The sequence below is a fragment of the Natator depressus genome, chromosome 9, assembly GCF_965152275.1.
Source record: "Natator depressus isolate rNatDep1 chromosome 9, rNatDep2.hap1, whole genome shotgun sequence".
In the NCBI taxonomy this organism is placed as follows: Eukaryota; Metazoa; Chordata; order Testudines; family Cheloniidae; genus Natator; species Natator depressus.
In genome coordinates, this window is record NC_134242.1 from 55087499 (window position 1) to 55115476 (window position 27978).

A 27978-nucleotide genomic window follows, 5' to 3' on the forward strand; every position below is an offset into this window, starting at 1 on the left:
GGAGCCGAAAACAACAGCAGGACTCAGTTAGAATCAACAGCAAAGGGATTATGTGAATACCAACATGGCACATTTCCCTCAGTGGGACCCAGCTGTGCCATCAATGTGAGGGTATTCTCTGGGCTGCCCAGATCCACGCCCACGCACTCTTCCCAATCCAGAGGGTCCAGTCCTAAAATGCACTGGCACTGGAATGTGGGTGTGATGATTCCCACCCTCCTGATGGAGATGGTGGTTTGTTCCTGCATGGTCTTTCCTGCCACCACATCCAACTCCACAGAAACAACCCATTAGAGAGGGGGCAGAAACGCCAGCTACAGAGTGAGATATCTGCTCACTCACCCCAGGGGCACTGTATTGGCTGCAGGGAGCCACTCCTGATTTACAGAAGGGTGAGAAGAGAATCAGCCCCAGTGGGCCAGAGCCTTGGCTGGTGTAAATCGGTGTAGCTCCATTGAAGTCAATGGGCCAGATCCCCACCTGGTGTAAATCAGCTTAGCTCTGTGGAGAGCAACAGACCACATCCCCCACTGGTGTAAATCAGCATACATCCATTGAAATCAATGGGTGAGATCCCAACTGGTGTAAATCAGTGTAACTCCATTGAAGTCAATGGGCCAACTCCTTAGCTAGCATAAAACAATCTCACTCCAGTGAAATCAATGATGCCACATTAATTTACACTGGCTGAGGATCTGGCCCAGTGTGTCTGAGGGCCCAATCCTATGAGGACCTGATGACCTCCTGCCTGCTGTGGGGGTCACCCTCAAGGGTGATCAGCAGCTGACAGCACTGGGTCCCTGTGTAGGTCTGGTCCCACTTTCACTGACACCGGTGTAAGGCTGGAGTGACACCACAGAAGTCACTTGAGTTAGGCCAGCGTGAGAGGAGAATTGCTCTACATGCCTGTATGTTGCATTGAGCCAGGCAGCGTGGGGTGAGGAAGATTTACCTGTATCATGGGAAGGAACAGAATCAGATATCGCTTATCAAATGTTGTTAAAAGATGAAATCCAGGAAGATCCATCCAAAGCCTTGAAAATGCCACTGTTGATTTCCTTAGCAAACACCCTCTATTCTCAGAATTTAAAATCAGTGCTTAAACAAACTACGACGTTGGGACAAATACCCCCGCCCCCAACAGCCATTCATGGGAAAATGTGTAAAATGCTAACAGGTGAAGGCCAAAGAGGTCCCAAGATGATTGCCTCTGTTGCCATGGAAACCAGTTTGATTCCTTCAGGGATTTGCTTGGAGCCTGTGGCTGGCAGAGTGGGTGGAATGCTGAATTTTACACTTTGACGCCTCTCAGGGCCAGTGAGTCACAAGATGACTTGGCTTTGAGCTAATCCCAGCCACCTGCCACCGTTGAAAAAGTCCTGTGTTTCCTGAAAGGATGAAGGTCTTGACCAGTCTCCAGGCATGGTGGCGATGTGCTCTCTCACTGCGTCTCGTTAGCGTACACTACGTTTTTGATTAATGTTAGTGGATACAGTCCCCTGCAGGTTCTGTGCACTCAAGGGCTGATTCCTCAAGCTGCACAGATCTGTCTGATGGTGACACACCCCATCTAGCATGAGAGGATGCTGCCGAGATTGGGAGGGTCTGTCACTCCACCAGCTAGACAGGAGGCCCCTGACAGTACTGGACGAGGCCCAAATGGCACCGTTCCTGAGGGAGAGAAGAGTGGCCCCAATTGCTGGGACAACAGAGCTATTTAAAGAATAGGGGTGAGATAACATAGGAAGCTAGGACCCATTAGTATGGCCAGGGCCGCCCAGAAGATTCAGGGGGCTTGGGGTCTTCGGCGGCGGGGGTCCTTCCGCTCTGGGTCTTCGGGGCGGAAGGACCCCCCGCCGCCGAATTGCCGCCGAAGACCCGGAGCAGAAGAAGCGGCGGCGGGTCTTCGGCGGGTCCTTCATTCCGGGTGTGTTCGGCGGCATTGTAGGACGTGCTGCCGAAGTGCCACCGAAAACTCTCGTAGGGGCCCCTGCGGGGCCTGGGGCAAATTGCCCCACTTGCCCCCACCTCTGGGCGGCCCTGAGTATGGCTACAACAAATACACAAAACCCCAGCCAGACCCCTCAGTCCCTGGATGTGAAACACCCTGGTAGCCCTGTCACAGAAAAGTCCCCCATTGCCAAATGGCCTAAATTAATTGGCTATGCATCTGTGGCCTGGGATTCGGCCATCACCAAGGGAACAGCTGTCCTCACTGCAGAGTTTCCTTTCGGCTGCAAAAGGCCTACAGTCCCCATTGTTCCAGCCACCAGTGTGGTGCAAGCTCCTCCCAGAAACCTCTCCCCACAGCAGTGCTGGCCATGCGTCAGTCAAGCATCCTGGCGCAAGGGGAGATGTCAGAGTCCGGCTTGCAGGCTGCAGAGTCACTGCTGATAGCTGGTCCTGAATGTTGTCTTTGACTAGGTCTTACCAGGCTGGAGCACAGGGGCTATTTTGGGATCATTTCCCTGTTCAGAGCACCTGAGTGACGTCGGACTGTCTCTTCCACACCTCCTGGCCCAACTGCTCTTTCAGCAAGTTCATCTGGGGAGCATGGGGCCATTACATTATGGAGAGGCACGGTAACACTTCTCCATGGGGCTGTACAGGGATTTGCTTTATAGGGCCTGGGCATCTCTCCAAGGGAATACTGAGGCAGAAAATAATACTCTCTCTGGACCTGCCCTGGGGGGGGGTCTGATTCCTGTGGCCCTGCCACTCTGGCACTGCATAGCAGGGGTGGAAGTCTCTGAGATCAGAATGGTGCCACTCAAGTGTACAGCTCCCCTTAGCACTAGACTGTAGCATTCATGCAAGGTTCATGCACTTGGCAACATTCAGGGCACACCCAGAGTGTTGTGTAGGAGCAGTGCACACACGGCTCCTCTCAAGGGCATGAACCTTAAAATCTCACCCAAATAACATAAACCGTAAAAAGCCTCCCAAAACTGGGCTCAAGGCCCAAAAACAAAAAATGCAATAAATAAAAATTGGTAAATAAAAATATTATACAAAGCCAGTGTATTCCTTTTATCTGTTAAAGTATATAATGCGCAAAAAAAAAAACCCATTAAAAAAAAAATAAAAAAGCTGACAGGCAAACCAGCCCATCGGCAGACCAGCCTGCTTGCTTGCTTAAAGCTTGTCCTGTCTTATATTTAAACCGCAACACTAGACACTTCACCAGCCATAGTACCCCACTCTGCCCCACCAGCCCCAGTCTTGCCCGAGGAGGCCTCTGCATGAGCTCATTCAAATCTGGTGCCCATGTGGTGCCCTCACCAGCAGCCAGGGCATGGCCTTCCCCATGGCTCCTTTTAAGGACGTTACGGTTGTGTGCCTAACCCCGGTACCTGATCCTCTAAGTCCTTGACACACTGCTTGTGGGCTCTCTCCCGGGACTCCAGGGACCGTTCAGCCTGGAGCTGGGTGCTGTGCAGCCTCTCCGTCTCCAGCTCCAACTGGTGCCGTGACATCAGCTCCATCAGGCACTGGGCATGTGCCCGCTCTATCTCTGTGATCTGGGCCTAGCACAGGAACATAGGGCAGGGCATCAGCCAAATCCCACTGGAACCATGTACTGGGCCTTCAGGCAGTGCAGAACAAGGGCCTTGGCCCAGATGCTCCTTGTCTTTAGCCTTCCCTCAGGTCATTTCCACAGGGCAGTGCTGAGCTAGCACCATCCGTTTCCAACAGCCATGTTGGGCTCTGTGAGACCACACACGGGTACCAAAGAGCCATTTCCCCCTTTAGTGACTCTGCTCCGTTCACATGGTGCCTAACCCTTAGCTCCCCTGTGCTGGCTGCAGACAGGTCCCTGCCCTCTCTCGAAGGCCCCCTTGCAGGGCGTGGGCCAGCAAGTGGACACCTTCTCCCCAGGCTCCTTCACAGCTGCTGCCTCAGGCTTGGACCCTCTCAAAGAAGTGAGTGTCTGGGCTGCAGTGCACGGTGTCCTGCCTCCCTGTCTCTGGATCCCCTCGCTTCTCAGAGAGACTGAGTCCAAACAGCACCGTGTCCCGCCAGAGCTGCTCTCTGGGGAACTCCACATGGGGGGCAGCAGGCTGGGAGTTGAGGAGAGCTGGCCCTTGTCAGCGCCTCCACCTGCCCCCAGGCCACAAGACCCCATGCACCCTGTCTCTTAGTCAGCGGAGCCAGGACAGGGATCAGAGCCCCCTGCAGGAGCAGAGAGACTTGCCCTGCCCTAACAGGAACCAGAGGATCTCCTCATCCCACCAGGCCTGGAAACTGGGAGACCCCTTTCCTGAGCACCTGGCCTCCTCCTCCCGAGCCATGGAACTGGGGAGGAAGAAGTTTCCTGGGCTGAGCCTCTTCCCAGCAGGCACCTTCCAAGTCCCTGGCCACAGATGATGCCATGGGCTATGGCTTCCTTTGGCTGGGACTCTAGGCATCCTTTGAACTCTGCTGAGCTCCTGTTTGCTCCTACCTGTCCCCTGCCTGTCCCGCCTCCCCCTGCCCATGCCCCGTGTGCTCCTCTCCCTCCCTTTTCCTGCTCCCATGAGCCTTCATCTCATCTCCTCACCCCAGAGCAGAGTAAACCTCTAAGGCGCCCCCATTTCCTGTGACAAACCACTGTTACCAGTGGACTGACCTGCAGCTGCTCGTTCTGCCTCAGGGTGTCCTCCACCTCCTGGTGCAGACTGCTCAGTGACAGGTCCAGCTGCTTCTTCTCTGCACTGAGCTGCATGTCATTGTTTTCTTTCCTGATCGTCTCCCATTCTGCCTGTAAGGACAAGTCGCATGGCAGGGACCTTCACCTCCCCTCTGGCACACACATGGCTCAGCAGTTCCCAGTGGGCTGGGATTTTCAAGGTCTTGGGATGATTTTCAAAAGAGCCCCACTGCCTGGCCCTACCAGCTGGCACACATAGCTGGCTTTGGCTGCCTGGAGCTGCCATGCTCCTTGAAACCAGGGTACCTTCTGGAGTGTCTGCTTGCTGAGTTCATCATTACAGCAACACCTAGAGACTGCAGCCAAGCTCAGGGCCCCACGGTGCGAGGTTCTGCACATACACATAGTCAGAGACAGTCCCTGCCTTTCAGAGCTTCCAATCTAAACAGACAACACAGAGAAAAGGTGGGAGTAGAAACTGAGGCACAGAGAGGGAAAGTGACTTGTCCAAGGTCACTAGTAGATGCAGGGCTAGCACCCAGATCCCCTGCCTCCCAGTCCAGTGCCCTTTCCACTGGACCACCCTAATACCTATGAGAACAGCTACATCAAGATGTGGAACTGAGACAGAGGACTTCTCTATCTTCCAGGATTCTGTGTTGTGGGTGAGGGCAGTGTGAGGCAGGCCTCCTTCAACAGAGGGCAGAGTGACAGCAGAGGAATCTCGGGAGGGAAACAAGGGAGTCACTGGAGGAAGCAGTCTGAGGGGGAGCTGGAGGGTGGTTCCAGAAGTGAGGGAGCAGGCATGTCAAAGGCTGTGTGTAGACTGAGAAGGACAGGAGGGTGGTGAAGCACAGGAATGGGTTACCTAGGGAGGTGGTGGAATCTCCATCCTTAGAGGTTTTTAAGTTTGACTAGATGACCTCCTGAGGTCTCTTCCAACCCTAATCTTCTATGATTCTATGACTGAGATGCAGAGGACCTGGCCAAGAAGAAGCCGGGGAAACCCTGGGGAGGGAAAAGCCAGTGGAGTGGAAAGGGCAGAGCCCAGCCTGTGGGCAGAGACAGCACATCTGAGGTGTTTGGAGGGAAAGGCGGGTGGGATCAGGAGAGAGGCAGAGTCGGGGGAAGACCCCAGGAGGTAGGGAAGGACTCAGGATGATGGGATTGGGGGGGGGGGGAAGCAGTGGGATGAGGTTGATCGTGGGGAAGGCTGAGGGTTTGCAACTGAAATGGGGACACCACGCCGGTCACTATTCAGTGGAAGAAAGAGCTGTCAGGGACTGGCCTCACAGCCCAGAGCTCTGGACACAAATCAACTTCTTGGAAGTTTGTTGAGGTCTGAGTGGCCCTTGGGCAGGCGAGACCAGCCATGGAGCAGAGCCGCATTAGCCAGGACAGTGCAGTGAATGCCTCTCCTCCAGCAGCACTTTCAGTATCTGTGCACACAGTGCACGAAGGCTGGCCAGGAAGGACCGTGCTGCAGCGTTGAGTCCTGAAGGGCACAACCATCTTCAGGGCAGCATCTGGAGACTGGGCGTGGCATGGTGGTGCAAGAAGGGCTGTGTCTAGAACCTCCTGCAGCAAGAAGGCCCCCAAAGGCCCAGCGCTTGGGCGATGGTCTGTGTGGAGCCTGCTGGCTGGGCAGGGGCCTTCGTTACCAGCAGTCCCTGCCCTGCATGAACAGATGAAAGCCTCCAAATAACCAAAGGCAGGCCTGTCCCTTTAAAAAGCAATGAGCATCTCCTGGAAGAAAATGTTAAAAGGAGAAGAGAAGAAAGCAAAATCCAAAATAAATAAACGGCCACATCCGGATTTCCCCTCCTGAGACGCTACTCGAGGGTTTTATGAGTTCGATATGAATTACCCTCCCTGGCCATTTACAGCTGATCTTCTGGAACTCATTAGCTGTCCTGTCCCGCCTCCCAGCCCAGGGGAAGAGGTTGAGCACAGGGAATAAAGGGGCACCATGTAAAAGCGATTTCATGCTTGCTGAGACTCTCATACAGCCTGTAATGTTGCTTTTCCACAACAGAAAAATATCACATTTCCTTTCATCCTAGTTTCTGCAGCTAGAAAATCCATTTAGATGCCTGATGGACAATCCCTATTCAGTGCCAAGCTCAGCCAGCAAAGGCATACCTGGCTTTCCTGCCTCTCTGACAGATCCAGAGCAGAACATTTCCTATCCTCTGCCTCTGGGAGCATGTGTTTTCGAGGATCCCAGTTCAGGCATTCCCTGCTAGCTAACACTAAGACATTAGACAACAAAACATACTTTTATATAGAATTCTTTATAGAGAGCCCCACCAAACCCTCTGCAGGGGGAACTGGATAGCTCAAAGGGTGAGTAAAGGCCTCTAGTGCCTTGTACTTCTAGAATGATAGTTTGAACTCAACCTGGATCAGCTGTGATCTAGGGAGAGGTGAGAGAGTCCAGCCTCAACAAGGTAACTTATCCACATAATTCTCACCCTGGAACACAAAATTCTGCTAATGTTGCAGGTCAAGATGGCCCCAAATCCAGGTGTTTTCTATCCCAACAGCTGTCTAGTGACAATAGTCCTTCCTTCTCCAAGGGTGCAACCCAGCATTGAAGATGGCTGCTCTTGGAATGGCTTCCACAGCAAGAAATATTATTGCTTGATTGGATTGTTTTTCCTTTCCTTGCTGATATTTCTTGAGATTTCGAATGCAAACCCCAGGGGGTTTGATCATTATAACAACTTCTTTAGCACTGAAAGGACCCAACTAGGACATGCAGGGAACAGCTACAGCAGTGAAAAGGAGCAAGCAAGGACAATGAAGCTGGTGTGCTGAAGTCATGCGTGCTGCCCACTAACACGTCTGCACATATACCTTTTTCCCTTCTCCATCCAAAGGCTGCTTGGCTCCACCTCTGGAGTGGGAACCAGGAGTGACAATTCAACAGAATGCATGCAAATGTTCAAAAGGAGCCCATTGCTGGATTGCAACATTAGGATACACTAGCAGAGTTACTGGACTGGATTGATGGTTCCTTCTTCCCTAGGAATCTTTACTGCTTGGATTTGATCATTCATGACAAATGAAGTTTAATTTAAAATGTCTGAAATGATCTTTGAGGAGGATTTTACTTCTCCCTTATTTTCGTTTCTTGTGTACTGTTTTGTATAATCACCCTGCAGCAGAGTGCAAGCCTTCCCTGGAGATCAACTGGCAATCCCAGGGAAGGACTGCACTCTAATGCAGGCACGCACTGGCATTAAACAAGATAAGAAAAAGGCACCAGCTCTCACCATCTTGCTTTTCTTCCTCGACAGCTTCATTTATGCTCCTTCTAGCACTCTCAGGAGTGTATTGTAGTCACTCACACAGATCCTAGCCAATTAACTATGGAAGGGGTACAGCTCAGTGGGACAGAAGGGTTTTGTGGTTAACACACTGACTTTAGCCTCAGGAATACTGGGTTTGAATCCCAGTTCTGCTATGTGAGATCTGGAGCAAGTCACCTAATCTGTCTTTGTGCCTCAGTTCTCATGGGGATAATGTACCTTCCTTTCCCCCACTCTTTGTGTATTTCAATTGTACACGCTTTAGTGCAGCAATTGTCCTTTACAATGGATGAGTACAGCACCCAGCATGATGGGGTGCCAATCTCTTTGGGACAGAAGGGAACTACTGCAATAATGAGCTGTGAACAGAGGACTAACAGTCTTTTAGCCAGCATTGGCACTTGTATCATGAAGTGTTGTGTATCTTGACTTTCCTGCACATTATTTCTGAGTTTGCATAAGGGGAACTGGAACGTAGTCATGACAAAGAGTGGAAGATACAGTATTCATCACATTCTCCTCTTCTCCCTCTCAGTGCTAAAGAAGAACAACTTGATTAGTTCAGTATGGACCTCTGAAATAGATCTCTATCCAACAGTATCGCCAGAATTGTATTGGACACTCCCTGGAGCCAGGAAATGCCTTGTGACTTTTGGCTCAGAGCGGGATGTTTAAACGACTGTTCTGGAACTTCGTTTTCACACTGTCCCTTTGTGACACTCTGTACCTCGGGGGAACACCCTACACCCTCATGTTCATCTTTATAAAATGATTGTGTGGTATCCAATGCAAAGTTTGTCATGTTGGGTGTCTTTGGAAGGCTCATAATGCACTGAACATGGTTGTTATAGTAATTGTTACAGTAATGTTATAGTAAGATTATAGGTTGTAATTTCATGTATATAGTTATGAGGCTGAAAATGTATCCTCATGGTTTAAAGCAAGCCCATGCAAAAACTCTCCAAGAACTGAGATGCAGTTCACACCTCACCAGGGCATGGATGGGACAAACCCAGCCCAGCCTCACAGGAACAATGGACACTGGCTTAGGCAGCAACAAAAGAATCTGAGTCAGACCGTCGAGGGAGTCACCCCCTTCCTTTGGGACTGCGATGAGGTAATGCTCACGTGACTCTGAAGGGGAGGAGTGGGGCAAAGCCAAGAGGAAAGAAAGGACATGATAAAAGGGAGAGACATTTTGCCATGCTCTCTCTCTTCCACCTACATCTACAGACAACACCACCACCAAGCAACTGAACCACTGATCAAAGGAGAGAGCCTGGCTGAAGAGCCAGCCTGTAGTGAGAAGCATCTAAGTTTGTAAGGACATTGAAAGTGTTAAGATCAGCTTAGAATGCGTTTTGCTTTTATTTCATTTGACCAAATCTGACTTGTTATGCTTTGACTTATAATCACTTAAATCTACCTTTATAGTTAATAAATCTGTTTGATTATTCTACCTGAAGCAGTGCATTTTGTTTGCAGTGTGTCAGAGACTCCCCTGGGGAGAACAAGCCTGGTACATATCAATTTCTTTGTTAAATTGACGAAGTTATATAAACTTGCAGCGTCCAGTGGGCATAACTGGACACTGCAAGACGGAGGTTCCTAGGGTTGTTTCTGGGACCGGAGATATTGGCTAGTGTCATTTGCTTGCAAGTAGCTGGGAGCAGCTTACATGCCAGAGGCTGTGCATGAACAGCCCAGGAGTGGGGGTCCTCACAGCAGAGTGGGGTAAGGCTGGCTCCCAGAGTCAAGGATTGGAGTGGCCTAGCAGATCACCGGTCCAGATAACACCAGACGGGAGCGTCATACCCTTAGAATCCCGATGATGCACAAATGCAATGTATGCCGACAGGAATTCAGCAGATTCAGCAGCCCACTCCCACCCCACAATCTACAGCTGATTTTGCAAAAGGAAACCAAATGGGTGGCTCTATCCTCTGCAGAGCAGCACGCCCAAATCACAACTGCACACACACACACACGCCCATTTGCGAAGAAAACCAGGACAATGGTCTGACTACCTTGTATGAATTAAACTCCCTACTACAGTAAATGGAAAGCAGTGACACAGTTAGGGAAACAGCTGTTGGACACAGCCAGAAGTGAGTTCCTTTGGGTCAAATTCTGGACCTGACGCAAAGCCCAAGGAGCTGGACTGTATGTTGGGAAGATGTGGTAGGAAGAAATCCTTCCCCACATCATGGAGATGATCCATGGTAGTTATCTCTGGCCACCCCTTCTTCAGGAGGGAGAGCCTAGCAGATCTGCACCACTCTTTCCTTAGCCTCTCCCCTCCTTCCCATACACTGAGAGCTCCCATGGAGCTGTTCTCAGGGGTCCTGGGCCCCCATCCAGGGCTCTCAACATCGGCCCCACCCAACACAGTCACCTGATCTGTGAGATGGGAGCGGGAAGGAGAGCAGAGGGGGTGTGAATTGCTGACTCCTTCCACTTAATGCTCCTAGTAAAACCTTAATCCACACCCTGCAGGACATGCTTGTGTCCAGTCCATCAGGTACAGAGTTTATTTGCTAGAGCCATCCTGACCTTACTCAGAAGTCACCTACTACAGGACAGGCCCAACAAGGAAAATAACAGAACACCACTGGCCATCACATACAGCCCCCCAGCTAAAACCTCTCCAGCACATTATCAATGATCTACAACCTATCCTGGAAAATGATCCCTCACTCTCACAGAGCTTGGGAAGCAGGCCAGTCCTCGCTTACAGACAGCCCTCCAACCTGAAGCAAATACTCACCAGCAACTACACACCACACCACAGAAACACTAACCCAGGAACCAATCGCTGTAGCAAACCTCATTGCCTACTCTGTCCCCATATCTACTCTAGCGACACCATCAGAAGACCCAACCACATCAGCCACACCATCAAGGGCTCATTCACCTGCACATCTACTCATGTGATATATGCCATCATGTGCCAGCAATGCTCCTCTGCCTTGTACATTGGCCAAACTGGACAGTCCCTAAGTAAAATAGTAAATGGACACAAATCGGACATCAGGAATGGTAACATATAAAAGCCAGTAGGAGAACACTTCAATCTTCCTGGACATTCTATAACAGATTTAAAAGTAGCTATACTCGAACAAAAAAACTTCAGAAACAGACTTCAAAGAGAAACTGCAGAACTAAAATTCAATTGCAAATTTAACACCATTAATTTGGGCTTGAATAGGGACTGGGAGTGGCTGGCTCATTACAAAAGCAGTTTTGCCTCTCCTGGAATTGACACCTCCTCATCAATTATTGAGAGTGGACTACATCCACCCTGATCGAATTCGCCCTGTCAACACTGGTTCTCCACTTGTGAGGTAACTCCCTTCTCTTCATGTGTCATTATATAATTCCTGCATCTGTAATTTTCACTCCATGCATCTGAAGAAGTATTTTTTTATCCACAAAAGCTTATGCCCAAATAAATCTGTTAATCTTTAAGGTGCCACCGGATTCCTTGTTGTTTTTGTGGATAGAGACTTATATGGCTATCCCCTGATACTTACTCTTATTAGTGACTTCTTCTCTTAAGAGACCAGCCCAATGTCTCCCTACATGTACTGGGCCAACTCGGCTCTAAGTCACACTCGCCTCATTCAGAGGTAACTCCATGGATTTCAGTGAAGTGACACCAGAGCTCCATGAGTGCGACTGGGAAAGTTGAGTATAGATCTGTTCCATCTTTATTACCAGATCTCCACTATTAAGTAACCAAGCCCTTGAGCAGTTGCTTCCAACAGGTATTTTATTGCCTGTTCTGTTCCTGTACAGCTCTATGGAAACCCTCAATAGAGAAAACGTTAAAAGAAACAGTTCCCCTTTTCTCACCAAGTCCCAGGCTCTGATACACCATGTTGGCTAATATCAAGGTATTCCTAAAGGGAAATTTTCCTCACCTGTTCATCTTCTTTCTTTGAGATCATCTAAACCAGTGGTTATTGTTCCTCCCAACCAAATGTTTGGATTGGTACAGCAGATCAGAGAGAATTTCCCCCTCCTAATAAAGCCCCAGATCAGAACAGATCTGGGGCCTGATTTTTACTCACGTTATCCATGCAGTTGCAAGCAAAACACATGCTCCCTTGTGCATGTAGGTTGTGTGTGCACTTAGCACAACTGCATGCGTCGGAGACGTAGTAACGCCTGTTTCGCACATGTAGTTACCAACTCTGCATACCCTTTTGGGGGTGACAAAGCATTTTTACGATTCCAACTGTGCATTGAACATTGGCTCCTATGCTTTCCTTACACAGTGTTAATGCTACAGCTTGTTGATTCGTAAGGTGCTCCAAATGAGGCACTGGCTGCCACATTAAACAAAGATATGGATGTCCCCGATGGAGAGGCTAACATCAGGATAGTCACCCCTTTTCAGGCTGTCACTAACATCTGAACAGGAGCTCCCACTGCTTCCTGTGGCATCTGTGGGGTCAGTTGCATCATTCTGCCAGGCAGCTCTCAGTTTCTGTTAAGGCCCAGTTTATTTGAACAGACCCGGGAATCACAGGGTCATCGGGGCAGGGGCAGCAATGCCAAGGAAACATTCACTTCCAGAGCAGGACAATCTGTTCTGCCTCTCCCTGGGGAGAAGCTTTAAACTCTGGCTTCATGGGGACACTCACAGGGGAACCCATGGGGCCAAGCTGGCTGCATTGTCCAAGCAGAATGGAGCGGGAAGCAAGGCTGCCCTGAGGGTTAGTTCAGCCAGTGCCCAATTTGTGAGGCCCTCCTGGATTCCTTGAGGGTTCTTGATGCTGGAAAAGGGAGACAGCTTCTCTGGAGGTGACGAGAATGTTCAGCACCAGGATCTCTCAGTCCTGGGCTTCCCTACTTTGCCTCACCAACAAGAGCATGAACCTGCTGCTGGAAAACCACCGGTCGCTGAGTTAGATGGGGTGGAGTCAGACTCATGGCCAGGTTTTTGGTCTGCTGAAGGGTCTTTGCAACACTAGGGGAAACACATTCTTAGAGGTCCTGGGGTTATGTAGGGACTGCTGTAGCACCACTAAGCCACCTCCTTGCATGAGAGGCATGGCTGGGGATGAGGGGCATGGCTCCTGCTGATCCCTGGACAGCACAGTGCTCCCTACTGGCTGCTGTTAGCCAGTGTAGTTCACAGAAGCCCAGGCTGGAATAGTTTTGAACAGCCTCTGATCCCTTTTGTTTGGAGTTGTCAATATAACAGCAGCACTCAGACTGTGCCCAGCTTTGGCAAATCACAGTGAGCTCATGGGCTGCTCTGACTTTACTGGAGCCCTTTGCAGCCATCCTCACCTTTCATACCTTGACTGTGCAGATCAAGGCAGAGTGTTGCATTCTGAGACCTGCAGTGCCAGATCCCCAGGTGATGTAAATGGGTGTAGCTCCATTGGGGTCAATGGGTCAGATTCCTAGCTGGCATAAATGGGCATAGCTCTGCTGATGACAATGAGACAGATCCCCAGCGGGTGTCAATCAGCATAGCATCCCTGAAGTCAGTGAAGACTGACACTCATTGAGGCTCTGGCTGGAAGTCTCTGTGAGCTGCCCCTGAGAGGAGAGTAGCTGCAGGGCCCAGGCTGTGTTTGCTCTGCAGCGGCTCATCACAATCACTTGACAGTGGCAGGTTTCCCCACCCCATGCCCTGCCTGTCCTTCCTCCTCCTGTGAGGGAAGGTGTTTACCTTTGCAAGGCATAGTGCCTTCCTTCTCCAAGGCTCCCAGTCAGAGTCCAGTGCTTCACACTCCCTGGCCCAGCTTCTCCTGGTAGAGCACTGCAAACAGCTGGCCTACTGAAGGATCACCCCAGGGTGGGCATCCTTAGGTGGTGCAGAATTGACAAAATGTCTCTATGCCAGCCCACCTCCCTGTGGCTGGCACTGGAGATGGTGCCAGGGCATCCTTGCACCCTAGTTGTCCACAGCTGTTGCCTAGGCCCCTTCAGAGTATTGGCAGCTGGTGCAGGTTAAAGCAGACCTCACAGGGACCATCCCAATGCACAGCCAGCTCAGGGTCAGGGGGTGTGCAAAGGTGATGCAGTCCACTCGAGTTATGCCATGTGAATCTCATCTGCAGCTGAGGAGCTGGGCTGTATGGATATAAATATCAATGGTGTGTAGCCATTTCTGAGGTGAAGGAAATGGCCGATCAGCAGACAAGCATGCTGTGCAGCACTGGATGAAAGGGAAAATTTGGCCCTATGGCAAACCCATCCTCTTATGGAAAGAGCCATGAGATGACGTCTCACAGCACAGCCGATGCTCATAGCACACAGGTGAGGACCTGTGATTGCCTCCGTCTTTCAGACAGGCAAATTGAGACACAACACAAGGAGCTGCACACAGCTCTATGTGCTGTGATCAAGTTCAGAAACCATCAGACTGGTTGGAAATGAAACAATAAAAACTATGAAACCATCAAAAAAGAGAGTTCTGAATGAAACAATGTGTGTGTGTGTTTGGGGCAAGCAGGGGAAAGGAATAGCAGCTGATTAAAGAGACAGATACTTTTAGACACCAATCTTTTTGGGTAGAGGGGTCAAAAGTCAATCTGAAACTACTTGTATTAAATTTAGAAGACGGCTTTAGCACATGGTTTGGATTTTGCTTCCCCCATCACTAAAGCTAATTAGGCCAATCCCAGAGTGCCCCTGCTGATACTGAACACATGCGTGACACAAATTATTCCTTCGAACTGGAATCAGCGACTCAGAGCGGAACATTAGCTCCCTCTGTAAGCAGGAGAAGAAATCAGGTAGCCAAGAGGTGTGCACATGTGTGTGTGCTTATGCATTTGTGTTTGTGAGAGTTTTGGAGGAGACTACATTTGAATGAAGAGTTTTGAACTCATTATCTGGACTACATTCAAAGAATGTGAGAGCAATAATCATGTACATAAATGCAAGTGGTGGGAAGTGACTGGATAGGGGCCAAGAAAACAAAGGTTACTGGAACACACAGCCAGCGATCTCTCTCTCCCACTCACAGGATTCTGCTTGGGCTTTTGTGTTCGCATGGTTATTTCTATTCCATGTTATGTGACTGTGGGAATGCACAGAGCCTGACTCTCCTCTCTCTCACAGCAGTCTGTCTCCACTGATTTCAATCAGCAGAGGTGGAAGGGAAAGCTCACATCTATACTACACTATGGCTCTGGTTCAGGAAAGTGCTTAAGCATGTGCTTGACTTCAGTGGGATTTGAGCACATGCTTAATGTTAAGTAGTGCTTTGCTGAATTGAGATGCTTTCCTGATGTGGGGTCTATATGCATGAATATACATTGTCAGAGGCAAATGTGTGTGTATGTCTGTAATATCTCTATCTACCTATCTAGAGACATGATTGTGCACACAAACAGACATGACATGATCCAAGGCAAGTGTGTGTATGTATATGATCAGTGGGGTCCACTGGCACAGCTCTCTTGACTAACAAAGCCAGGCTGATTTACACCAGCTGAGGATCTGCTCCCATGTCTGTACACTGGTGAACACGCACATCTGCACACAAATCAGAATGAAGAAGACAACCCTTTCTCCTTGCACTCCACCTTGTATTCTCACTCAGACTCTTTGCAGATCAGAAGGGTTGGATTTCTCCCTCCCTTTGCACTAGTGGACATGATGATGCAAAGGGCAGGAGAATGCAGAATCAAGCCTGCTCTCTGGATGTATATGCTGGTAAATGCACCACTGGCAGGTTCTCATCACTTGTTTTACTGACTATTTATACTCCAGTAGTGCCCAGAGGTCCTGGCCAGGCTCAGGGCCTCGTGTGCTGTGTAGACAAACGATGAGGAATACCCCAGGAGACAGGAGTGAATGATGCAGATGATGGGGAAAGCCAGGGTTTGGGGCTGGAGGAAGCAACTTTGCAGATGGAGAGAGGAGCCCAGGAGTCCAGTCTGGAAGGGAGGGAATCAACAAGTGAGACAGAAAAAGGAAGGGGGTCTGGAGCAGGGGACTGAGAGCAGTAGAAAGGTCATGGACATAGATGGGATGCAGCTCATAACAACGCCGGGTGAAGGGGTGGGTGCTGGGGGCACCAGAGCAATGAGGCAGTGGTTGAAGAGAGGGGCCATGGAAGGTGCAAGGTCAGAGATGGAGCAATACTACAGGGAGAGCAAGGTGGAGCAAGTGGCCCTTTAGCTGAGCAAGGGCTCGAGGAGGCGGGGGGTTAGCGAGTGGGAGGGGACACCAGAGTGGAAGCTGGAGTCACTGAGGACAAGGTCAGGGATGCAGAAGAGAGCCAGGACTCCAGGTCTAAGAGGAAGGTACTTTGGGAGGGACTGGTGCATGGTAGCTGGCAGATGGGGGATGAGAGAAGAACTGAACACTGTTGTACTACTGGGGAGGAGGAAGGTGGGGAGCAGCAGGAGGGGGACGGGTGGAGCTTTTGACCCACCTGCCTCCTACAGACCTTCACTGACTTTGCTGCTTGTATTTCTTTTCATAGATACCTGTGAATGGGCCAGATCCCCAGATGAGGTCAATCAGCTGAGCTCCACTGACCTCTTTGGGGGTCTCACTGATTTCTCCACTGAGGATCCAACCCTGGACATTGCTAGTATCATGCAGGCTGTGCACGAGTGTCTGCAGATGGAATACACAGCTCCAGGCCTGAGACAGGTTGTGCCTGTTTGCATTCTTGTGCGTCATTGCATGTGTCCAATTTAACATCCACTGGTGTCTTCACAACTCTCCCTACAGTACCTTGCTGAGGGTCTTCTTCAGGGCAGAATTGTCCTGCTTCAGCTCAAAGACCGATTGCTCCAGCTCCTTGTTCTCCCCTTCTAGGTGGGCTACAGCTCTCTGCAGTGTCAGCAGTCTCTCCTGGAGAATGTTGTTCTCATCCTGCATGTTCTGCAGCGATGCTATAGCCTCCTGCTCACTCTGCTGCTGACATCGGACTATCTGTGACATACCCAAGAGATGGACTGTAAGGCTTTGGGGCCAGATCCCCAGCTGGGGTAACACTGCTGCATCAGGTTGGGGAAGGTGGGGACTTTAAGGAATTCTTATGCCTAGTGAGAGTTCAAATCCAGGCACCAGCTGAACAGAGCAGTTGCATTTCAGAGTTAATAACAGTGTGATGCCTGTACCTCTGTGCTCTACTCTTACAGGAAGCAACTACAAGAGTCAGACTCCTTAGAATAGTGACATGTAGGCCTATGATTTACAGACAACATTTTCAATGTCATGTGCCTAAAGCTAGGCACCAAAAGCCATAAGTAGGCACCTAAATAAATGGTATGATTGCTATGGGAGCTAGGCCCACAGGAAATGGCCTGGGTGCCTAGGTCTGAAAAAGGCCTGGGTGCCTAGGTCCTTGGCCTACTCTTTTTTGGAGCAGATATCTTCTATCTGTAAAACTGCCCCTGGCACCTGGCAATACTGGAACCCGACATTCACCAGGCCAGCCTCTTGGTAATGATAGCGTCTACGGTCCAAGCGGTGAGTGTTTCATCACATGTCGGGCCTGGTGAATATAGGCTTATTGGGACATTCAAAATGTAATTAAGGTTAAAGATACAGGGCCAGCTCTTGGCTGATGCAAAGCAGTGTGGCTCCACTGAGTTGTGCAGCATACACAGTTGTATTTCACTGTTCCAAGTAACATGGCAAAATGGCTATTGGTAGGCTACAAACTTCACAGCAGACTGCTGTGCTACATGTCACATGCGAAGGGACACCCTGTCATGAAATGGATCATGTGGCACAAGAGAACGAGATGCCGCCCAACCTGTCTCCAGGCTCATTTTGTCACCTCAGTTTGGGAGGTGATGCATTTTCACACACTATTAGGCTGAAGAGGCCAACCCTTCTTTGGGATTGGTGCTGTGCAGATTGAGGCTGGTGTAAAGTGATGCAGCCACAGGAGGAAAAAATGGTTACTCACCTCTCGTAACTGTTGTTCTTTGAGATGTGCTCCTCACATCCATTCCAATTAGGTGTATGCGCGCTACGTGCACAGTTGTTGGAAAGTTTTCCCCCGAGCAACACCCGTCAGGTTGGCTGTGGAGCTCCCTGGAGTGGTGCCTTCATGGCGCTCAATATATGATGACACTGCCGACCCAGTGCCTCCTCAGTTCCTTCTTGCTGGATACTCCAATAGAGGGGAAGGCCGGCGGGTTTGGAATGGATATGAGCAACACATCTCGAAGAACAACAGTTACGAGAGGTGAGTAACCGTTTTTTCTTCTTCGAGTGATTGCTCATATCCATTCCAATTAGGTGACTCCCAAGCCGTACCCAGGCGGTGGGGTCGGAGTTAAGGAAATGCTGATTGTAGAACCACTCTACTGAAAGCTGTGTCGTCTCTGGCGTGCCGGACGATGGTGCAGTGAGAAGTGAAGGTATGCATCGAGGACCAAGTCGCTGCCCTGCAGATTTCTTGGATCGGGACCTGGGCCAGGAACGCAGCTGATGAGGCCTGGGCCCTAGTGGAGTGTGCCGTGAGAGCCGGGATTGGCACTCAGGCCAGTTCATAGCACGTGCGGATGCAGGACGAGATCCAGGAGGATGTTCTTTGAGATGAGACTGGGAGTCCTTTCATCTGGTCTGCCACCGCTATGAACAGCTAGCTTGATTTTCTGAATGGCTTAGTGCACTCGATGTAGAAAGCTAGTGCTCTTCCAACATCAAGGGAGTGTAGCTGCTGCTCCCGGGTACTGGCATGAGGCTTAGGGTAAAAGACAGGCAGAAAAATGTCCTGGCTGGTGTAGAAGTGCGATACTATCTTGGGAAGGAAGGCCGGGTGTGGCCTGAGTTGCACCTTATCCTTGTGGAAAACCATGTAAGGCGGTTCAGAGGTGAGGGCCTTTAGCTCAGACACCCTCCTCGCAGACGTAATGGAAACCAGGAAAACTACCTTCCAAGACAGATACAGGAGAGAGCACATCACCAGTGGTTCGAATGGGGGCCCCATGAGCCTGGAGAGGACCAGGTTAAGGTCCCATGCCGGGACAGGCTGCCTGATCTGAGGATGTAGGCGGTCCAAACCTTTGAGGAAGTGACCAACCATATGGTTGGTGAAGACAGATCGACCAGATGCTCCTGGGTGGAAGGCCGAGATAGCAGCGAGGTGTACCCTTATGGAAGATGCCGCCAGGCCTTGCTGTTTAAGGTGTAGGAGGTACTCTAAGATGAGGAGTACTGGTGCCTGGAGGGGGTGTGTGCGACGCTGGTCACACCAACACAAGAATCTTTTCCACTTTGCCGATACGTGGCTCTAGTGGAGGGCTTCCTGCTGCCAAGGACCTTCCTTACTCGTTCTGAGCACAGAAGTTCCATGGGGTTCAGCGATGAAGCTTCCAAGCCATGAGGTGGAGGGATCATAGGTTGGGGTGACAGAGGAGACCATGGTCCTGAGTAAGTCGGGGAGGAGATGTAACATGACTGGTGTGTCCACTGACAGCTCCAGTAGCGTGGTGTACCAGTGCTGGTGAGCCCACACTGGAGCTATCAGAATTACCTTTGCCCCTCCCTGCGGACCTTGAGCAGGACTTTGTGCATAAGAGGGAATGGGGGAAAGGCATAGAGCAGGCGACCTCTCCAGGATAGCAGAAATGCGTCTGTGAGGGAGCCTGGGCTGTAACCCTGGAAGGAGCAAAACATTGGGCACTTTCTGTTGTGTCGAGTGGCAAACAGGTCAACCTGGGGAAACCCCCATCTTTAGAAGACGAGGTGTATGACATCCAGTTGGATGGACCACTCGTGAGTGTGGAAGCACCTGCTGAGCCAGTCCGCCAGCGTGTTCTGAACTCCGGGTAGAAAGGATGCTTCCAGGTGAATGGAGTGGGCTATGCAGAACTCCCACAGACAAAGGGCTTCCTGGCACAGGGGAGAGGAACGAGCTTCCTCTTGCTTGTTGATGTAAAACATGGCGGTGGTGTTGTCCATTAGAACTGCTATGCACTGGCCTTGCAGTCGGGCCTGGAAGGCCTGGCAAGCAAGGCGCACCGCCCTCAGCTCCTTGACATTGATATGTAGGGAGAGCTTATCCTATGACCACAGGCCCTGTGTCTGGAGGTCCCCCTGATGCGCCCCCATCCCAGAGCTGATGTGTTCATAACCAGGGACAAGGAAGGTTGAGGGTTGTGGAAGGGGACTCCTCTGCACACCGCTAGGGGGTCAAGCCACCAGCGAAGGGACGTGAGGATCTGCCCTGGCACCTTGACCACTGAATTCAAGCTGTCGCACCCTGGGCAGTAGACCAAGGCAAGCCACGCCTGCAACAGTCTGAGCCGCAGCCTAGCACACCAGGTCACTTAAGTGGAAGAAGCCATGTGGCCGAGGAGACTCAGGCACCCCCTTGCTGTTGAGGTTGGGAATTGCTGGAGGCTTTTAATTATGTCCGTGATGGCTCAGAATCGGGACTCCGGTAGAAGGGCCCACGCCTGGACCAAGTCTAACGCTTCCCCAATGAATTCTATTCTCTGGGTCGGTTCCAGGGTCGACTTCCCCAAGTTGAGGAGGAGAACCAGTCACTCAAACATGACCTGACCAAACGGATTTGGGTCTGCACCTGCGCCCTGGTGCGGCCCCTGAGCAGCCAGTCATCGAGGAGGGGTATATCTGCACCTGCTGGTGATGGTGGAAAACAGCCACAATCAACAAGCACTTGGTGAACACTCAGGGGGCTGTTGAGAGGCTGGATTGTAGGGCAGGAAATTGATAATGTTCGTGGTTGACCACAAAGCGCAGGAAGTGCCTGTGTGCTGGACAGATTGCTATATGGAAGTACGCATCCTTCATGTCGAGGGCAGCATACCAGTCTCCCAAATCCAGGAAGGGGATAATAGTGCCCAGGGAGACTATGCAGAACTTCAACTTTACCATGAATTTGTTAGAGCCCACGCAGGTCTAGGATGGGTCTGAGACCCCCTTTGGCCTTGGGGATTAGGAGGTATCAGGAGTAGAATCCCTTGCCCCTTAGCTCCTGAGGAACCTCCTCCACCACTCCCATGGCAAGGAGCGCCTGCACCTCCTGGAAAGGAGGTGGGAGGGAGGATAGGAGCAGAACTGGAGACAGTATTCTGCTTCCACCATGCGGAGGACCCAGCAGTCTGAGGTTATTTGGGATCAGGCATGGTAGAAGTGGGACAAACGATTCAAAAAGGGTGGGGAAGGATCTGGGAATGAGTCTGGTGCGCTGTCCTCCGGCATCGCTTTAAAAGGCCTGCTTGGAACCCGACGATGGTTTGGTTGGGCCCTGGCCTTGTCTGGAAGGGGGTTGGAAGGCTTCCTTCTGCCCTTCCTGCCCCTTCGTCTGTAAAAGTCCAGCCTCGGCCAAGGAGGGTAGGAATGCTGCTGCAGCTGTTGGGGCTTGAAATGCTTCCGTGGGTTGCTGGGGTGTGCATACCCAAGGATTTCAAAGTAACCCTTGAGTCTTTTAGGCTATGCAGCCGAGAGTCAGTCTGCTCCGTAAACAGGACCGCCCAATCAAAAGGCAGGTCCTGCATTGTCTGCTGAACCTCGGGAGGTAGGCCTCATGGCGATACCTGAGGACAAGGTGCACGCTGCTGAGTCCGCAGAGTCCAGTAAGGCCTGTAAAGAGGTCTGTGCCACTGCCCTGCCCTCCGCTACTATGGCCCCAAACTCCTCCCTGGACTGAGTTGGCACAAGCTCCTGGAACTTGAGCATCGAGTTCCAGGAGTTGAAGTTATATCGGCTCAGAATTGCCTGCTGGTTGGCAATCCTGAGCTGGATCCCCCCGACCCCCGTAGAGTACACTTTACGCCCAAACAAGTCCAAGAGCTTGGCCTCCTTGGACTTGGGTGCTGGGGCCTGCTGCCCCTGCCTCTCTTTCTCATTTACAGCCACAACCACCAATGAACAGGGCTGTGGGTGCATAAAGAGGTATTCGTACCCCTTTGAGGGCACAAAGTACTTCCTCTCAATGCCCTTGGCTGTGGGAGGGATGGAGGCCGGAGTCTGCTGGATAGTCTTGGCATTGGCCTATATAATTTTGATGAGGGGCAGAGCCACCCTTGAAGGACCTTCTGGGGCTAAAATGTCAACCACTGGGTCTTCTGACTCCACCACCTCCTCAGCTTGCAGGCCCATGTTGAGTGCCACCCTGCACAGGAATTCCTGGTGGGTGCAGCTGTCTACAGTAGGTGGTCCGGAGATGGAACTGCCTGCGATGGCCTCGTCTGGGGAGGAGGATGAAGAGGCGAATGGGGGAACAGGGTTCTCCTGCCCCTCCTGCTCATCAGGAGCCTGACGACCTGTGCCACTGGTAGCCCCAGGCTCAGGAACTGGAGTTGGAGTTGGTTCTAAGTGGAGACAGGGGCACGGCACCTCCTCGGCACCCCTAAGGGTGGGGCGACTGGCTGAGGCCTCTGGCACCCTTGGTTCAGAGGTGGCCAATTGGGAACCTTTAGACTGGGTGCCCCGGGCCTGGTGGTACACCCACGGGATCCAAAATGGCCACTGTGCTGGTCCCTGCCACTGTGCAGGCCATGGTCCTGCCCCCACCTCAGAGTGTCCATGGCCAGACTGGTGCCGGTCCTGCTCCGAATACCTAGATCCCACCTCCGAGTATGAGCACTGGGATCGGGACTGCAAGGGCCAGGGTGGAGCCAAGTGGCGCTGAGCTGGGGAGTGGTGCCACGAGGCTGGGGAGCGGTGCCGCAACCTGGAGCTACGCGGGGTCGTCAAGCAGCATCGGGACCATTGCCGGGTCCAGGACCTGCTTTGTGAAGGAGACTGACGTGCGGATCGGTGTCACGAGTGGGAGCGCTGGCGTGACCTGGAGCGGTGCCACGATTGCGAGCAGTGCTGGTACTCCGAGTGGTGCTGGGACTCGATCAGCGGTGCCAACTGCTGGATCATTTCTGGTTTGCCTGGAGATGGCGCCATACGATGCGGTACTGGAGGCTAGGCGCGAATCCTCGGCGCTGTCATGGCGATGAGGTCCCTCGCTGCCACAAAGGTGTCTGGAGTGGATGGCAGCTCCAACTCCTCGATGATGTGGGCCGGGGAGTCCAATGGCACCGGACTCGACAGTCCCCCTTGCGGGGCCAAAGTCAACGGTGCCGTCTCCACAGGCTTCGGCACTGGGTGCTCCTCACAGGGACGCACCTCATTGGCCGGTTCCAGAGGGGTAGGCCTCTGGGACAGAGAGCCACTCCTCCCTTGTTTCCGGTGCCACTTATGCGCCAGGGAGTGGTGCCAGGTCGATCCCGCCAGTTTCAGTGCCAGGGAGTGGCAGTTCGCAGTTCTCTGCTACAGTCTATCCATGGTGTCGCTTCCACCACTGCTGCTGGGGCACTACACACCGAAGAACTTGGTGCTGGGTCCTGCAGCGCCAAAGGAGGCTGAGGGCTAAGTGTCGCCTCCATAAGGAGCTGCTTAAGGCAAAAGCCTCACTCCTTTTTGGTTCTGGGTAGAAGCCCCTTACAAATCCTGCACCAATCAGTTTGGTGAGCCTCCTCCAGACACTTCAGACAAACGTCGTGAGGGTTGCCCGTTGGCATGGGCTTGGAGCAGGACTTGCAGGGTTTGAACCCCTGGGACTTGGGCATGAAAGCCCTCCCAAGAAAAAGCAGTCAGGATAGAGGGTAAACCCCCCAAGCCCAACTGCTACAAACTACTACTAAAATAAACTAAATACAAAGATATAAGAAACAACGAGAAAAACAAGAGCTAGGGAAACATGGAGAACTTGCTAAGCAAGACGTCACAGTTCCAATGTCCTTCACTGGAGGTAAGAAGGAACTGAGGAGGCACCAGGTCGGCAGGGTCATATACTGAGCGCCATGAAGGCACCACTCCAGGGGGCTTCATAGCCAACCCGATGGGTGCTGCTAGGGGAAAAACTTTCCAATGACTGTGCACACAGCGTGCACACACCTAATTGGAATCAATATGAGCAATCACTCGAAGAAGAACTGTGTCATTTTACACCACCAGAAAATGGGTCCCAACAGTTTCAGAGAGGACGGCTTTGTGGCTCCCTCAATGTTTGTATATCTGGTTTCTCTTCTCGACTTTTTCTCTTTGGGCCCAGTTCTGCTCTCAGTCCAGCAATGTATATTTGGAATAATTCTACTAGATTTACACCACACAGCTGAAACCAGAGTCAGGACCTCTATCCCTACCAGTCTACATTTGTGTCTCTATCGTGCTTCCTCTTGCTGTTTTTTCTATTCCATCTTTTGCGGTCTTCTTTCCCATAATAAATACATACAGAACAACCAATACATAATTAAATACCACCCTACATGTATATAGTGCCTTTCATCCCACAGGGTTTTACTAACCATTGTATAAACAGCTATTACTTATTTTGTTTCTTGGAAGCTGTGATGGGGCAGTGATGGGACAAGCCCCACACTGGCAATGACAGGGTTAAGGAGAGCCTGTGGACCCAGCTGACCCCATCTGCTATACCTGCAATCAATGGCAGGTGTGGAGAGAGGAGCTGAAAGGTGGAAGAGACCTAGCCCCGGGAAGGAGAGTAGAGATCTGCTGCTTCCTTGGGGAGGGCACCAGCTCCAGATGAGAGCCTAAGGCAGCTTGTGGCATGGAGGAGCCATGTGGTGGACAGGATGACCAGGGCCAGGCAGACTGACAAAAAGGGACCAGCCTCAGGGAGGCAAGCCCAGACCACAGGGGTGGAGCCCTGGTTTTGAAGTGCACTGTTTTCGGTTTTGGTTTGGACTCACACACACCAGAAAGGGTAAGACTTCAGTGTGCCATAGGAGGGGGTTGAAGGCACCCTGGCATCAGTTCCAGGAGGGGCAACATCTGACCACTCGAGACCCGCACTGGAGTGAGTTGTGTCTTGATGTGCCACAAAAGGGGGTGCTGCCTAGACAACCTGGTAAAAGGGTCAGGCACGTCTGGGGTAGAACACAACAGCTGGTTAACAGCCTAGAGCTACACTACACAACAGGCTTGTGGGAAGTGAAGACTACTCTATGCAGCGGATATGGCACTAGCCAACATCTACTTCCCCCAGCTGCAATTAGGCCCCTCCACTGAAGCTGACTCCCCTCCTCTTGTAAAAGGGACGTAGGATCATTAATGCCCACAAGTACTTGGGGTCACAGTTTTGTGTCTCAATGAGAGCCCAGTCTCTCCAGTGGCACAGGGCCCTCTGCCCCATGGGAGGACATTTGCTTAACTAACTCTGAAGAAGGTGTGCTGCCTCCTGAGCCACCAGTCCCATTTCCCACAGCATGCTGGGTTACTTGGAGGGCTCCCATCCAGCTGCTGACCCTGCTTAGCTGGATGGGAGGGTCTGAGTCTTCCCCCTCCTCCCATCTTCTTTCCCCTCCTTGTTGGCACTTCCCCCCCTGCTATGGCCCAGCTTCTCCTCAGGAATTATGTACGCTGCCTGGTGACTCGACTGGGATCAGGGCCCCCTGTACTAGGTGCGGTACACATGCTCCATATCTAAACAAGCAAAGGAAGCAGTATTATGAGGGGGAACTGAGCCCTAGATAGGCTAAGTGACTCACCCAAGAACACACAGGAATATGTGGCAGAGCAGGGACTTGAAATCAGATCTCCCAAGGCTGCGTCTAGGGTCTTTAGCTCAAGGCTATCCTTCCTCTCTCTCCCACTCACCTCCTGCAGGTGCTTGACCTGAGCCTCCAGTTCCCTGCACCTCAGCTCCAGCTCTCCCAGCTGGTCCTGCAGCATGCGCATGGTGTCTGTCAGGCTGTGGTTCTGCCTCTTGCTGTCTGACAGTGCCTGCCGCACAGAGTCCAAGCGCTCCTGAGAAAGGAATGGGTCACTCAGAGGAAACATTCAGAACCCAGGCACTGACTGCTACCTCAGCCCTGCCAGGTCTGCCTGTTCTTAATGCCCTGCACACGTTAGCTGGCATCCACCTGACCCTTCATGTGCAACAAGATATATGCATTGTATATCCCAGTACAGAGCTCTGTCACTGCAAGCGTACTTTAGGCCAGGTCCCCAGCTAAGGGCCAGGTCCCCAGCTGTTGGCCAGATCCCTACCTATTAGTCAAGTCCCAAGCTGGGGTGACTCGGCGTCGCTCCACTGGAGTCTGTGGGCCAGGTCCCCAGCTGGGGTGACTCACTGTCTATCCACTGTAGTCTACGGGTCATGTGCCCAGCTGGGGTGACTCATTGTCACTCCATTGGAGCCTATGGGCCAGGTCCCCAGCTGGGATGAATTGGCATAGTTTCATTATAGCTATGTTGGGAATCATTAAGAAAGGGATAGATAATAAAACAGAAAATATCATATTGCCTCTATATAAATCCATGGTACGCCCACATCTTGAATATTGCGTGCAGGTGTGGTCGCCCCATCTCAAAAAAGATATTGGAATTGGAAAAGGTTCAGAAAAGGGCAATAAATATTATTAGGGGTATGGAACGGCTGCCGTATGAGGAGAGATTAATAAGACTGGGACTTTTCAGCTTGGAAAAGAGATGAATAAGGGGGGATATGCTAGAGCTCTATAAAATCATGACTGATGTGGAGAAAGTGAATAAGGAAGTGTTATTTACTCCTGCTCATATCACAAGAACTAGGGATCTCCAAATTAAATTAATAGGCAGCAGGTTTAAAACAAAAAAAAGGAAGTATTTCTTCACACATCGCACAGTCAACCTGTGGACCTCCTTGCCAGAAGATGTTGTGAAAGCCAAGATTATAACAGGGTTAAAAAAAGAATTAGATAAATTCATGGAGGATAGAACAATGAGGAGTCCTTGTGGCACCTTAGAGACTAACAAATTTATTTGGGCATAAGCCACTTCATCAGAGTAAGCAGTATATATATCACGGCACATGAAAAGATGGGAGTTGCCTTTCCAAGTGGCGGGTCAGTGCTAACGAGGCAAATACAATTAAGGTGGAAGTGGCCTATTCTCAACAGTTGACAAGAAGGGGTGAATATCAAGAGAGGGAAAATCAATTTTGTAGTGCTAACAAGGCCAATGCAATCAAGGTGGACGTTGCCCATTTCCAACTGTTGACAAGAATGTGTGAGTATCAGCAGAGGGAAAATTACTTTTTGTAGTGACCCATCTACTCCCAGTCTTTATTCAGGCCTAATTTGATGGTGTCCAGTTTGCAAATTAATTCCAGTTCTGCAGTTTCTTGTTGAAGTCTGTTTCTGAAGTTTTTTTGTTGAAGAATTGCCACTTTTAAGTCTGTTATTGAGTGTCCAGGGAGACTGAAGTGCTCTCCTACTGGTTTTTGAATGTTACAGTTCTTGATGTCTGATTTGTGTCCATTTATTCTTTTGCATAGAGACTGTCTGGTTTGGCCAATATACATGGGAGAGGGGCATTGCTGGCACGTGATGGCATATATCACATTGGTAGATGTGCCGGTGAACGAGCCCCTGATGGTGTGGCTGATGTGGTTAGGTCCTATGATGGTGTCCCTTGAATAGATATGCGGACAGAGCTGGCAGCGGGGTTTGTTGCAGAGATTGGTTCCTGGGTTAGAATAATAGAATATCAGGGTTGGAAGGGACCTCAGGAGGTCATCTAGTTCAACCCCCTGCTCAAAGCAGGACCAATCCCCAACTAAATCATCCCAGCCAGGGCTTTGTCAAGCCTGATCTTAAAAACCTCTAAGGAAGGAGATTCCACCACCTTCCTAGGTAACCCATTTCAGTGCTTCACCACCCTCCTAGTGAAAAAGTTTTTCCTAATATCCAACCTAAACCTTCCCCACTGCAACTTGAGACCATTACTCCTCATTCTGTCATCTGCTACCACTGAGAACTGTCTAGATCCATCCTCTTTGGAACCCCCTTTCAGGTAGTTGAAAGCAGCTATCAAATCTCCCCTCATTCTTCTCTTCTGCAGACTAAATAATCCCAGTTCCCTCAGCCTCTCCTCATAAGTTCCCTCAGCCTCTCCTCAAACCTCAGGACAAGCTGGCTGAAAGGATTGCTAATGTTTGCAGCCATGGAGGAGAGCCAGGGCCCAGCCCCAAGCAGGCTAGGCTAATTACAGGGCTGCGCTGACATCGTGCTAAATCCACAGGTTTGTGGATTTCCAGATTGAAAGGGCCCATTCTGCCCATCTAGC

The 27978-nt window shown here is 51.1% G+C and overlaps 1 protein-coding gene across 1 annotated transcript in view; it reads right to left on the reverse strand.

Annotated features, from left to right (window-relative positions):
* Positions 1-2460: 2460 nt before the first annotated feature.
* CROCC2 (ciliary rootlet coiled-coil, rootletin family member 2) overlaps positions 2461-27978 on the reverse strand; it is a 219227-nt gene continuing 193709 nt past the window's right edge. The window contains 5 exon segments of the mRNA XM_074964244.1: positions 2461-2544; positions 3354-3527; positions 4610-4741; positions 16660-16860; positions 25528-25677. Coding sequence (XP_074820345.1) covers positions 2461-2544; positions 3354-3527; positions 4610-4741; positions 16660-16860; positions 25528-25677 — 741 coding nt within the window.